Genomic DNA, 12865 nt, shown 5'->3' on the forward strand with positions numbered 1-12865 from the left:
TTACTGATTTTTTTTTTGGGGGGGTGGGAATTTTGCCTTCTTAGTTGGGGCATAAATGGCTGAGTTTAAATTCAGTGGCTAGAGTCAGAGGGAAGAAAGGGAAACTTCTGTTTTGTCTCAATTTTACTCCTATTAGGGACCTAATATTTCGAGAACTTGGAAGTTCTACTTTGCTTTTTTTGCCCCCCTTTTTTGCCAAGAACTGAGAGCCAGGGGTGAGAATTATATCAAATGATATTTTCAGAGATTCAGAATAACAGGCAAGTAATTTTTTCCTTGTCTTATTAGCTCACTGTCTTTAGATGTCTTGTTAATACCAGAGGCAACTGAGAGAATGCAGTAGATTTAGACTGATGAATTCAGTCCTTAGTCTAGCTATGCATGGCCTTCCCATGCTGCAGAGTGCAGTTGTGTATGGATAATGTACAGGAGGACATTAAGAATGGTGTATTTTCCTTCAGCCTTCCTTGAAAGAGAAGTTTACAGTGGGCTACATAGGAAGTGTATCATGGTCAGATTTAATCCAAACCATTCTGTGTAGTTGCAATAATACATTTTCTAGTTTCCAGGTAATATATTTTAACTATAGTGCAATACCAGTGATAGATTTCTTTTTTATATACTCTAAGACCCTTTATAGCTTTTCCAGTTCAGGGTAGATTTAAGATGTTGACAAGTGTCTTTGGAGACAATACAGATTTTCGATTTCATCCCTCAACTGTGTTGCTGAATGAGACAGTGCTGCTTCAGTAAGGATTTCTGCTGTAGCATGTATTGTTTTATCTTGATTTAATTGTTACAGAATATTTCATGTTTTTGTTTTGCAGACTAACAAGGGGGATGAGCTCTCAAATCGCATCCAGAATACATTAGGCAACTATGATGAAATGAAAGATTTACTGACTGATCGATCCAACCAGAGCCACCTTGTTGGGGTTCCAAAACCAGGGATCCCACAGGCATCCGTAGCTAAAGCAGATGAACATTTCATTGCAGACTCAAGACCACAGTCCCAGCCTTCCATCAGCACTTCATCCTCCATACCAGCAGCTTTATGTGGACAGAACAAGAGCACCACAATGGGTTGGCAAAAAGTTGGGCAAAATGCTTCTGATGGCCAGCAGAGGACAAGCAAGCATGGACACAGATTACTTGAGTCACACAACAGTGACTTCAAAATGACTAACCAAAAATCCAGTCTAGAAAAGCTAAAACACTATGCATCAAGTCCAACATCCTCTGCCTCCAATGCTACACAACCAGGTACTTTAAGATCCACGCTTGGAGACAGTGTCAGCAGAGTGCAGCAGCAGTCAAAAATAAGTTGCAATGCAGAAGTTGGACCTCATGTTCAAGAAAGGCCAACAAAACATACCACTGGGCATTGCGTTCAAAACTTTCCTCCTTCACTTGCTTCAAAGCCCACTATAGTGCAGCAGAAACCAACAGCTTATGTAAGGCCAATGGATGGACAAGATCAGGCTCCTGATGAGTCCCCAAAGCTAAAATTATCTGCAGAAACTAACAAGCACTGTACATCATATAAGGGAGTTCCTTCTAATAAACCTGACTCAACTAGAACCAAGTCTAAGATTGCAAAATTTAGCATTCCCAAGCAAGAAGAGGTAAGTGCTTTTTAGCTATTTCATAATAAGCTGGTGGCTAATTTTTGCAAATTACATCTTTTTAAGCAGTACTTTTTTTTGTTTAATAGTTTTTTAGGGTTTTTTTTTCAATTTTTACATTGAGATACAATATGCTGAAAATAGTAGCTTTGTATTTTAGATAAAAAAATATATTGGAGATAAAACTCTTCAGGGCTGCAGTTATCTTACAGTAGCAAACATTCTGTTAGCATACATAAAATATGTTAATCAGCAGAATTCTTTCTTGATATCCAAGTCTTGCAGCTGGATGAAATCTAGTGGGATACAACATTTATTTTATGTGTTCAAGAGTATGCAATATTACTTATAGTCTTGCCATATTTGGTTGTTTTTCTCCCTTTGGTCAGAGAGACTGCTAATGGTCCAGAGTAGTTCTGTTCTTTTCAATGATGTCAGAACAGCTTCAGGATGTAAATAACTTGTATAATCAATATCTGTTATATCACAGAGACAAGAGTCTAATAATGGGACTAGCTTTTCACATCAATGGCTTTTATAATGATTGTTTCCATTGCAAAGTGATTTCTAAAGAGATTAAGAGAAAAATATGCAATGTATTTTCCTCAAGAAGCACCATCTAATAGAAAATCAAAAAAGCTAAAAACATGCATGTTTCAGTAAAAAAAAAAAAAAAGCTTCCAGGCAACATTTCCGGTATTTGCTGCATATCTTTAAAGATGCCTCTTTTTTTGTGCAGGAAATTATTCAAAGCAGTCGTTAACCACAGAATATTCTGATGGGGACATTTTTGTGATTTTGCTGGAGTTTTTTTAGCAGACTATTATGCTTTAAGTTTTGGAGCCTTCTATTCCATGTTTCTCATAGAGGATCATATCTGGGGTGGGAATTGGTGTAGGTCTCTTGATTTCATTAGGCCTATGCTAATTTATGCCATTTATAGGTCTGAGCTATTCTGTTTTTGGCCGGGAATATGATTTTTCTGATTTGACAGTTGACTGGCCTGTCAATTGTTTAGGGAACCAAATCTCTATGCAAACAATTGTATGGTTTCATCTAGTCCCTTCAGGCTCTCCAACCACAGTTATTTTCTCTAAGTGAATGTAGCACCAGTTCCAAGCAAAAATGAAGTGACTTGTCCTTGAAAAGTGATTGATTTTTTTTTAAATGCTTTTAAGCCAAGTTTTCCAGAGCTCCTGGAATGGGTCAGCCACTCAGATACCTACCACTCTCTCTCATCATTGTCAATAGGACACTGAAGTCAGAGGATGCTCTCTCAGCAACATAACCATCATATCTCCTTTGCAGAGAATAACTAGGATCCCATTGTTTCCAGTGGGTACAAAGGGCTGAAGTCAGGTTGTTTTAGGTGACCCCTTTGGGAGGTCCATGAAGAACCGTAAAGACTGGAAGTGCCAGAAATGAGGCTTTGAGGGAAGTCAGGATGGGAAACTGGTTAGGAAATGGTAAGGGAACTGTGAGAAGATGGAGGAAGAGCAAGAGGGAGATGGAAAGCATGCAGGGAAATATGGAAAACAGAAAAGAGGCAGAGGGACTTGGTGCAAAGAACCATGTAGCATGGGGAAAATATTTAGTGCAGAAGGTCACTGGAGGCTTTGTCTAGGCCTGAATGAAAAGTGTATTGTTGAACATCTTAGCAACTCCATATTACCCAACAAGTTTTCAGAGTTTAGTGTAGACAAGGCAGCATGTTTTCAACATAAATTGAACTGGCTAAGTCAGTGGGGCGCGACTTTTTTGGCAGGCATGCCACAAATTACACCTCCCAAAGTGCCACTCTGATCCCCTTCCCCTGCCCAATCCATTGCTCTGCTTTTTGCTTCCTGCCCTGTAGTCTGCCCAATCTGCTGCTCTGCTTTCTGTTTTCTGCTCAACCTGCTGATGTGTCACCTTCTTGATCTCCTTCTTGATCTGTTGCATGCCAGATACAGAAGCTGCCTGTTCTACTTTTGGCACATGTGCTGCATATTGGCTCAACCTCTGGGTTGAGTAAGTCTGAGTTTTCTCTCCATGGCCTTTATTTTATCCATGTAGCTTTTTTAAAAGAATACATTACTGTGCCTACATTAGACTCTTAAAACATGTAATGGAGAATGCATTACCAAAAGTGTTACAACCAGACACTTTTCAGACTAGTTTAGACAAAGTGTGGGATGGTATACAGGGAAAGGTGGGATGCAGAAAGAAACTGAGGGGACCTGAAGGAAAATGGCATGGCAGAGAGAGATAACATAAAAGGTAGGAGACTGAGGGACAATAAAGGGGAAAATAGGACTCAAATTAACATGTGTAGGTGGGGGAATAGGAAACTGGAGGAGAATATAAGCTTAGTGTGTCCAGGTAGCGAGAGTAATAGAAAAACAATGATTATTTATCCACAAAGGTAAGATTGGGTTCTCCTTTAAATAAAAAAGAGAGGCTAGTATTATGATATGGGCATTATGATATGGGCACTTTAGGGTTTATTTTGATCCTGGTGTGGCCACAAAGAAGTTGGATTTGGGCAATTTATCCCAAGAGGTGAAGATATTGGAGGCTAATGATTAGGGGTGCGCTGATAGAGATTTTTGGGGCCAATACCAATAGCTGATTTTTAAGGAGGCATATTGGCTAATACCAATCTGATTTCTGATACCAGCCTGGCAGCTTGAAGAGCTGCATGCAGCTGGTAAGTTTGGTGTGGTGGAAGGGGAGGGGGAGGGGAAGGAAAGGGGCATGGGGGGCAGATCAGGGTCCCTGCAGTGAGGAAGGAATGGGGCTGGGGCTAGGGCAAGTGCTGCCCAGCTGGGGCAGGGTGGCTGCGGGATGGAGCCATGGCTCATCCAGGGGGTGTGGGGAAGAGGGGGCAGCTCCTGCCACTGCTCATCCAGGAGCAGCTTGTTCAGTGACTCATCCAGCACTTGCCCGCTCATCTGGGAGGGCATGTAGGGGGGAGCATATGCCCCTGGATCTGCATGGAGCAGGGTGGGGTGGGGTGGGCTGAGGCCGCGGCTGTGCCAAGCTCTTCCTGGCAGGGTGGGGGTGGGCTTGTGGTGGGCAGCAGCCGTGTTGGGATGGGCAGGGTAGAGGGGCTACGGAAATTTTGCAGTGGCTGCAGTCCCCCCAACCCTCCTGTCCTAGCACTGCCACTGCCCACCCTGAGCCCAGCCCTGCCCTTCCAAGAAGAGCTTGACACAGTCCCAGCCCTCCCTGCCCTGTGCAGATCCGGGGGCACATGTGTCCCCCCCATGCCCTTCCGGATGAGTGGTGGGAGCCACTGGACACATGCTGGACAAGCAGCCATATAAGCAGTTCCTGGGTGAGTGGTGCACAGTGGTGGGAGCCACCCCCCACCCCCCTCGCTCTCTGGATAAGCTGCAGCTTTGTTCCATGCCTGCCCCACCCCAGCTGGCCAGCACTTGCCATAGCCCCAGCCCCAGCCCCACTCCTCCTTCACTACAGGGACCTTGATCTGCCCTGCCACACCCCTTCCCTTCCCTTCCACCACACTGGACTTACCAGCTGCATGCAGCTCTCCAAGCTGCCAAGCTGCACTCCTCACTGCCTACATGCTGTGCTGGAGCTGCGTGCATGTAAGGGCCATTTATCGGCCAAATTATCAGCCATATCAGGCTGATTTCTGATATAGACAATTTTCTTTATAATTGGTGCCGATCTGGTATCTGACTGATGTATCGGTGCACCTTTAGGAACGATGAAAACTAAATAAACACAAACCTAACATAAAACAAACATAATGTAACTTATTTCTAAGGCTGTCAATTAATCACAGTTAACGTGCACAAATAATGTGTTAATTGGTTCTTGCATTAATTTTTTTAACAAGTTAATCGTGCATGTGGTTTTGGAGCCTGCACCAGGGCTCTGCTTCGCTGCATCACCACCACTTCCAGGCTGCCGAGCGGGACAGCGGTGGCAGTGCAGAGGAACTGTAGAACAGGCCAGGCATGGGCTCCAGGTGGTTGCAGTGGGGGGGAAGAGAGGACGCACACAGACACATAAGAGCAGCCACAGCCTATACACAGCCAGGAATGCAGCCCAGTGGCATGTAGAGCAGCACCCTGCAGGTAAGTCTGTGGAGGGAAGGGGAATGTGGGGGAAAGAGGTGGTGGGGGGGCAGATCAAGGCCCCCACAGTGAAGGAGGGAGTGGGGCAGGGTCTGGAGTGAATGGGGTCCTGGGGCCTGGGCAGGTAATGGGACGGAGCGACGGATGGCTCATCCAGGGGTGTAGCTCCCCACTACTGCATGCATTCCTAGGGGTCACATGGCCCCTGGATTTGTAGGTGGGGTAGAGGTGGGCTGCGGGCTGGGCTCTGTGCCTTGCTGCCATTGCCCTGGGAGCTGCATGATGCCATGCTGTGCCTCTGATGATTAGGCAGGCAGGGGATGCGCAGATAGTGTGTGGCTTCTGGGGCAACAGCAACAGGGCACAGAGCCCCAGCCTGCAGCGAGCAGCCCACCTCTGCCCCCCCATTGGCTCCCTGCCCCTACCCTCTTTCACCATGGGAACCTCAATCTGCTCCCCTGCCCCTTCCCTCCACAGACTTATCTACTGAGTGCTGTGTGTGTCTGCCCCTCACTCCCAAGTCAGAGCCTCCCCCAGCCATGCTGTTGCCCCTCGTTCCTAACTCACAGTATTCCGCATCTTTCCAGTACGTGCAGGACCCCACCCCACTCCAGGCTCCAACCCCCTGCACACACACCCACAGCCCCCCACACCTTTACAAATTCCTCCACCCACACACATGCACCACACTCCCCAACTATACAAAATACTTGCATCATTCTGCATAATTTGAGTTTTTCTGACAAAATTTTGAGTTTTTAGCTGTGATTAAAATCATGATTAATTGCAACTGTTTTTTAATCACACAACTAATCGCAATCAAATTTTTAAAATAATTTGACAGACCTACTTATTTCTTCTTCTTAATCAAATGATTTGTAAGTCTGTCTTCCCTTTCTTGACATCAGATTCTTTTTGAACAACTGTATTTGGCAGCATTGTTGTTTGCAAGCATAACTATGTATAACATCTATGCTGTTTCTTTCATGTTCACCAGTTCAAGAAACCATCAGCTGGAAAAATAAGCAAGTGATAAAATAGTCAAATAAAGTTAGGACCAAATGTATTAAACAGAAAAATAAGCAGCAGTGTTATGTGAAATGTGTGTCTTTTATTATGGTACAGACTTCTCTTCAGTTCATCTCTGGAGGTTTTTCAGAGGAATAGGGCACAAAGTTGGCTGCAGTACAGTTATTATTCACAGGAAATAAAAGCACTTGAATATGAATTATAGACCATTACTTTTCAATATGTGAATAAGGTTGATTTTTAATGTAGTTCAATACCTCATTTAATATTTTTAATCAGTTTTAGAAAGCCTTCAATATCTTGACACAGTGAAGTTTATAATTTAAAAAAAATTGTTTTAATGAGAATAAGTTGAATAGACTACATGCATAAAGGTATCAGTTACTCATTTGGGATTTCAGTTGTTAAGAACCAGGTTCATCAGTGTTAATCAGAATCCATACCCGGCCTCCTGGTCCTTCCAAAATTATCATATTGCTCTGCATAAATGATAGCTTGTCACTTCAACTGCTGCTATTTCACATTTGAACCACTTAAGAATTATGTTATGGTAGGTAAAAGACCCAATGTAGTGAGCAAAAATGCAGGGAAATGTGACATGATAATATAGAGGGGAAAGGCAAGAAAGCAGGTGCTTCTCATTTATGTCATTTTGTTTTGTGAGAAATAACAACATTCAAGTTAAGATAGCAAGTAACCCTTTTGTGTTTGAGTTGTTTTTAAAATATTACACTTTAGATAATATGCTGTTTTTATTTGTTATGCTGGACATTTCAAATATCTGTTGACCTCTGGTTGTTCCACTTTGTTAACTAGGGTGAAGGAAGAAGCTACACAGATGATATTCAAGAATAAGAAATGCTAACTTATTTCATAATATAAAGCACAATTTTTGGTTTGCCAAATACATGAACATAGATTTTTTTTGTTCCCATATCCAGGGCTTACATTTACTTATGCAAAAAAGTGATGCACAGCAAAGTAAATAGTGAGCTCTATTTCTGCTCAGTCCTCACTCAGGCAAACTCTGATAGAAATCAATGGAAATTTGCCTGTGTAAGGAACTTACTATATTGGCACTATTTAAGCAATTCTTTGTCCCATAAGTATGTGTTAGCCAGCAGTCTCCAGTGTTGCATTTTTGGTGTTGATGGCATTTTAACCCTTTTTTTTTCAATCAATATTATTCAAATACCCTGGTATGAACTAAACAACAATGGTTATCCTGAGACCCTAAAAACTGGAACCAGGATCAGTTATTTGTTCAGATGCACATTCTTTTAAGGAGAGCATTAATGCAGGCAGTATACAGCAAACAGAATCAGAAGTCCATGTGTAAAATATTTGGCTGGATCTCAGTTAACAATAGAAACTTCTGTGTATAGTAAATGAGGAACATCAACATGGTCAATGCTAATGCTTTCTTTGGAAACACTGTGTTTCAGCCATGAAATTGGAAGGGATCCTGCATAATAGCAATGAGACAAAGGGGTCTGTTGTTTCACTCAGATGGTCTGATCTGTTCATTCTACAAGAATTAACCAGCAACAAATAAACAAAAATTGTTCAAAGTACCAAACTACTAACAAGTTTATTTAACATCAAATGGGTTTGTTCTCTTCACGTTTGAGTTAGGAGAATGCAGTATGTTAGTTTTCCTGAGGAGAAAATGTGTAGAATACAAGAGCAATATTAAGAGTCTGAAAGTATTGTAAGTACTGAAGGTGCTAAACCTGGACAATAATTGTATACTTTAGAAAGCTCAGGGTTTTTTAACGAAATTCCTCCTTTTGGATTGCTGACAGTGCAACACACAGTAACTTTATACATATGAGCAGCTTCATTGACCTCAGTGGAACTAGTGCATAAAATTATTCATGTCTGTCAGCTTTTGCAGGACTGAGGCTTTTTTTAATAAGTTTTTACTTGGTTTTTGGTTTTGTTTTGTGTGTTGTTGTTTTTTTTGCACCCTTTAGTTTTTACTATTTTAATCCCAACAAAACAACTTAATTTTTGTTTAGTATTAAAGGACAAAAACTTTTTCCATAGTAAGGAATATTGCGTAAACATGCTTAAAAGCCTTGAAAGCAAGAATTATGTTGCTTTGATTTTAAACTTTCTGAGTGTGTTACTTTCCATATGGTTTGTACTACACTTTTGTTGCTATGGTGAATTACTTGTTGTTCCTCATTAATCTTGACTTGTATAATTGCTGTAGAAATATCTCATGTAACTGGGCACAAGTTACAACTGCCAAGGGAATTTCTTAACTTAAGCACCTGTCTTTTTGCCAGTTTTTCCCAAGCTTGTTTTTGTAGTTAATGAAGGATATGTATTTTGGACATTTCAACAAGGGCCTCTCTTACTCAACTCCACCCTTCAATAAAATTGATCTTCCCTAGGGATATCAGTTGGAAAAGTTAGATTGAAAAAGAAAGCTTAATGGCTGTTAGAATTCTGTTCATTTTGAGGAATAAGTGCTTTCCACCCTTTGTTTCCCAAATCAGCTGGCTCCTTTTAGTTTATGAATTAGCTATAGAGGTAACGCCAAGTACATAAATGTAATTCAGTTGTTGTCATGGAGTGCTTCTTTAGTTCTGCATAATATAAGATATATTATGTTAATAACATTATTGACAAAGGAATTAAGTTCCTCCATTTCTAGGAATTTTTAATTTAAAAAATTGGTAGCTTTTATAATCCATTTGTAATGGTTAATATAATGATAGCTGGATGTAACAAAAACCCTTACTGCCAAAAATAAAGCAATTTAATCAAGCTTTTAAGCATGTATCTCACAGGCTACTTGTATTTTCAAATGTTTTCTTTTTTTCCTTTTTTCTTTGGCTCGATTAGCATTCATTGTTTCATTGTTTTGAAGTGTTGCAAAAGTATTTGACTGTTTGAGAATTTAGCACTGGGTCCTGGATCTTTCTCATCCTCACAGGCTGTGCTGCAGGAACCATAATTTATTGTGCTGTAGTCTAGTGCAAATGTAAGTTACGGCTGCTTATGGAAATGTTTTAAACACAAGCGGTGAGCAGGGGACTCGAGCTTCTGTTGTCTGACTTCATAGGAATACAAGCTTAAAAAAAAGCGAGTAGGATGTGGGTGGCAGAAGGGCACATCTGAGGATGTGGGTTGGAGTTATGTACATCTTGGCGGACAAGCCCTTAGATATGTACTTCCCTTTATACCTGATACTAGGTCAAAGTAACTTGTCTGATACAAGAGTGTTCTTGTGCTGGATCAGTTTCCATTGACCCAGTAATTATAATGAAAATCTCTATCAATTCACACTCTTTACTGCATAGTCATATGCAGCATAGTCTGTGCAAGATCAAAATGTAAAGACAATTCAAGTTTTTTTTTTAATTGTCAATGAAAAGGGTTCTCTGTTCAGATCTGTAGTTTCTTTCCCCAGCCTTTAATTCATTAGAGTGACATGAAAATACAATTACTGAACATACGGGGCACTTAAGATCATTTATGATTGAGGAGTGAAAGAACCAAAGGAAAATACAAAGGGCTATACAGTCCACTGTTAACTTCAGCCAAAGAAATGACCTATGTGCACTGTTTAATAGATTGGGTTAAAAAGGTCAGAACTCCAGTAATCATTGATAATGCATTTGGCAGGGTCAGAGGCACTTCATTTAGATCCTGTTGTCACACTTTCAATTACTATAAATGAAAACACATATCGCCCAAATATGTCCATGCAACACAAACACTTTATTCACCTTGCACATCTTGAAGTTGTAATTTCCTTAGCCTTTCATTATATGGAAGATCTGTTCCTATGGTACCACAAAATAGCTTCCTAGGAAAGCAATTAAGAGGTTTAAAAAAAAAAGTTCAGAAAAGATAAATAATGTAGGCGTCTGATTTCCTGCCACTCTTGGTTAACTTTGTATGAAAATGGATAGCTTCCAAATTAAAGCAGGCACCAGCCTGTCTGGAGAAAAATGCATCTGTAAAGAAATGTGTACATTACATATTCATGCAGTTCCAAATTTCTTAATTGTGTTCAATATGTAACAATTTCATGTACTGGAATATGGTACCCTTTTCATTCCATGACGTGAAACCAGCTTGCAGGATAGGCTCAGGATAGACATGCTTACCTCCCTCACTACCAAACAAACACGTGAACAAAGAGGTGACATTCTGTGCCACTACTCTACATAGTAACATCCAGGAGATAAATATGACACGATTCCTGCCGGTCAAGTTATTACAGCAGCAATGATATTTCTTACAGAAGTTATAAAATATTTTTAAAAGGTTTCCTTGAGAGAAAAAATTAATGTAGAAACTACCAGGGAACTGAAAGTGAACCACAGATTCCAGATTGTTGATGTCCACCATTTTTTCTCAGAACAAAGCTGTTGGTGAAAATTACTATTCATAGCCTTCTGTATTTTCTGCAAATGACTGTAATGGAGGCTTGTGCAGTAAAAAGATTATATCATCTTTTTTTTTACTTGTCTGTTTGGCCAAGCACATGCTCAAGAAATGGTGGGATTTAAAAATATATCTGTTTTGAAAGGAGATGTAGAAAGATGGGGGGTTTTAGTACATTTAGGGGATTATTTGTTCAGTTTAAATAGCTGCAATATCATCTAATTAGGAAGATTATTTTTTGGTATATAAATTTGTCAAGTTAGATATGCAGGTTGTCCTGAAACACAGATGGGTGAAATTTTAATGCAATTATGTACTGAAGACAGGTAGAGACAGAGAAAGGGTCTGTCTGGTGGAGCAACTATATATGACCAGAGACAGAATGTGCTGGCAATTATCCTATCTGTTGGCTGTTTTATATAGTCCTGTACATATATCATGTAACTACATCCTCTTATATCAATCTAGAAACTGCTGTTGTAGATTAAATATGCAAAGATTTGAATGAGTCAGGTTCAGGCTTACATAAACTGTTTGACTATGACAATCATCCTCTTTTCTACAGAGTGAAAAATGTAGCGACATCCACTGTTACAGAAGGAGAGAATAAACAATTCCCATTATCAGTAATCCAAAATACACATTTATGGTGCGCACTAAAATGGGCATAAATTATAGGTGTGGATAATCTGAGCCAGATAAAGTTTTAACATCTATGCAATGCATGACAAATATGTTTGGATCCTTTCTTAAATATAATCTCACATGAGACTTCTCAAATTAGTGCTGAGCGCACAGTTCTTTTTCTTGCTCTTTGTCCTGTCCTTAACTGTTGGGCAGACTGACTAAATTTTGCTAATGTTTCCATAGGTATGCAAGAGAGTGTAGCATGTTTGGTCGTACCTTCTCTTTCTTCAATATATGAATTTTTTATTCTGGTTATTTTACTTTATAGCTATTTGAGAAGCGATGATAATATCCAGATACCTTTCTTTAAAAAAAATCACGTCTCATTATTGTTCCTCCATTCAGCCAAGGTACTCGTTATTGTATCTCCATTCAGTCAAGCAAAAATGTAATCATTGTGATTCTTCCTCCTATCTTTGTTATGTTGAAGAAACTTAACACAGAATAAAGAAACACAGTAACAGAATGAAGATCAGTGGCTGAAGATGGCTGTTGAATTCAGGTATCCACTGAAATGCTATACTATGTTAACCTGTCAACTTGGTTATCAAAGTTAGTCTTTAGAGCATTAAAGGAGTTTCCTGGCCATTCTTAGATGCTCAATCATCCTTTGTTTCTTTTACTTAAGGTTTCTGGCTTCCTGTTCTGAACCAGCTTCCTTATTGCCTCTGAGTGAATAAATTCATTTTAGTGATTTCATGATAATTGTACATAAAAAATTATGAGGATTCTCTGCACTTAGTTTGGTAAATTATCTCAATACAGATAGAAGAGACTATAAAACATACTGAAAGGGGATTTTTCAAGTATACTAATGGCTACTATATAAGGAACATGGGATGAAAAGCTGACAGTTAGGAAGGCGACTAGGCGACTGTGGCATTGATGCCTACACAGTCAGATGGATTGCAGATTGGCTGAAGGGTCGCACTCAGAGGGTGGTGGTGGACGGGTCATATTCGACCTGGGGGGAGGTGGGCAGCGGAGTCCCCCAGGGCTCAGTCCTGGGGCCTGCGCTGTTCAATTTCT

General features: G+C 40.3%; 1 protein-coding gene across 1 annotated transcript in view; it reads left to right on the forward strand.

Annotated features, from left to right (window-relative positions):
• AFF3 (AF4/FMR2 family member 3) overlaps window positions 1-12865 on the forward strand; it is a 691724-nt gene that overhangs the window by 41475 nt on the left and 637384 nt on the right. The window contains exon 3 of the mRNA XM_019523849.1: window positions 828-1625. Within this exon, the coding sequence (XP_019379394.1) occupies window positions 828-1625 (798 nt within the window). The remainder of the gene's footprint in view (window positions 1-827; window positions 1626-12865) is intronic.

This window comes from Gavialis gangeticus, unplaced genomic scaffold (assembly GCF_001723915.1).
Source record: "Gavialis gangeticus isolate Ggan-Ray unplaced genomic scaffold, GavGan_comp1, whole genome shotgun sequence".
In the NCBI taxonomy this organism is placed as follows: domain Eukaryota; kingdom Metazoa; phylum Chordata; order Crocodylia; family Gavialidae; genus Gavialis; species Gavialis gangeticus.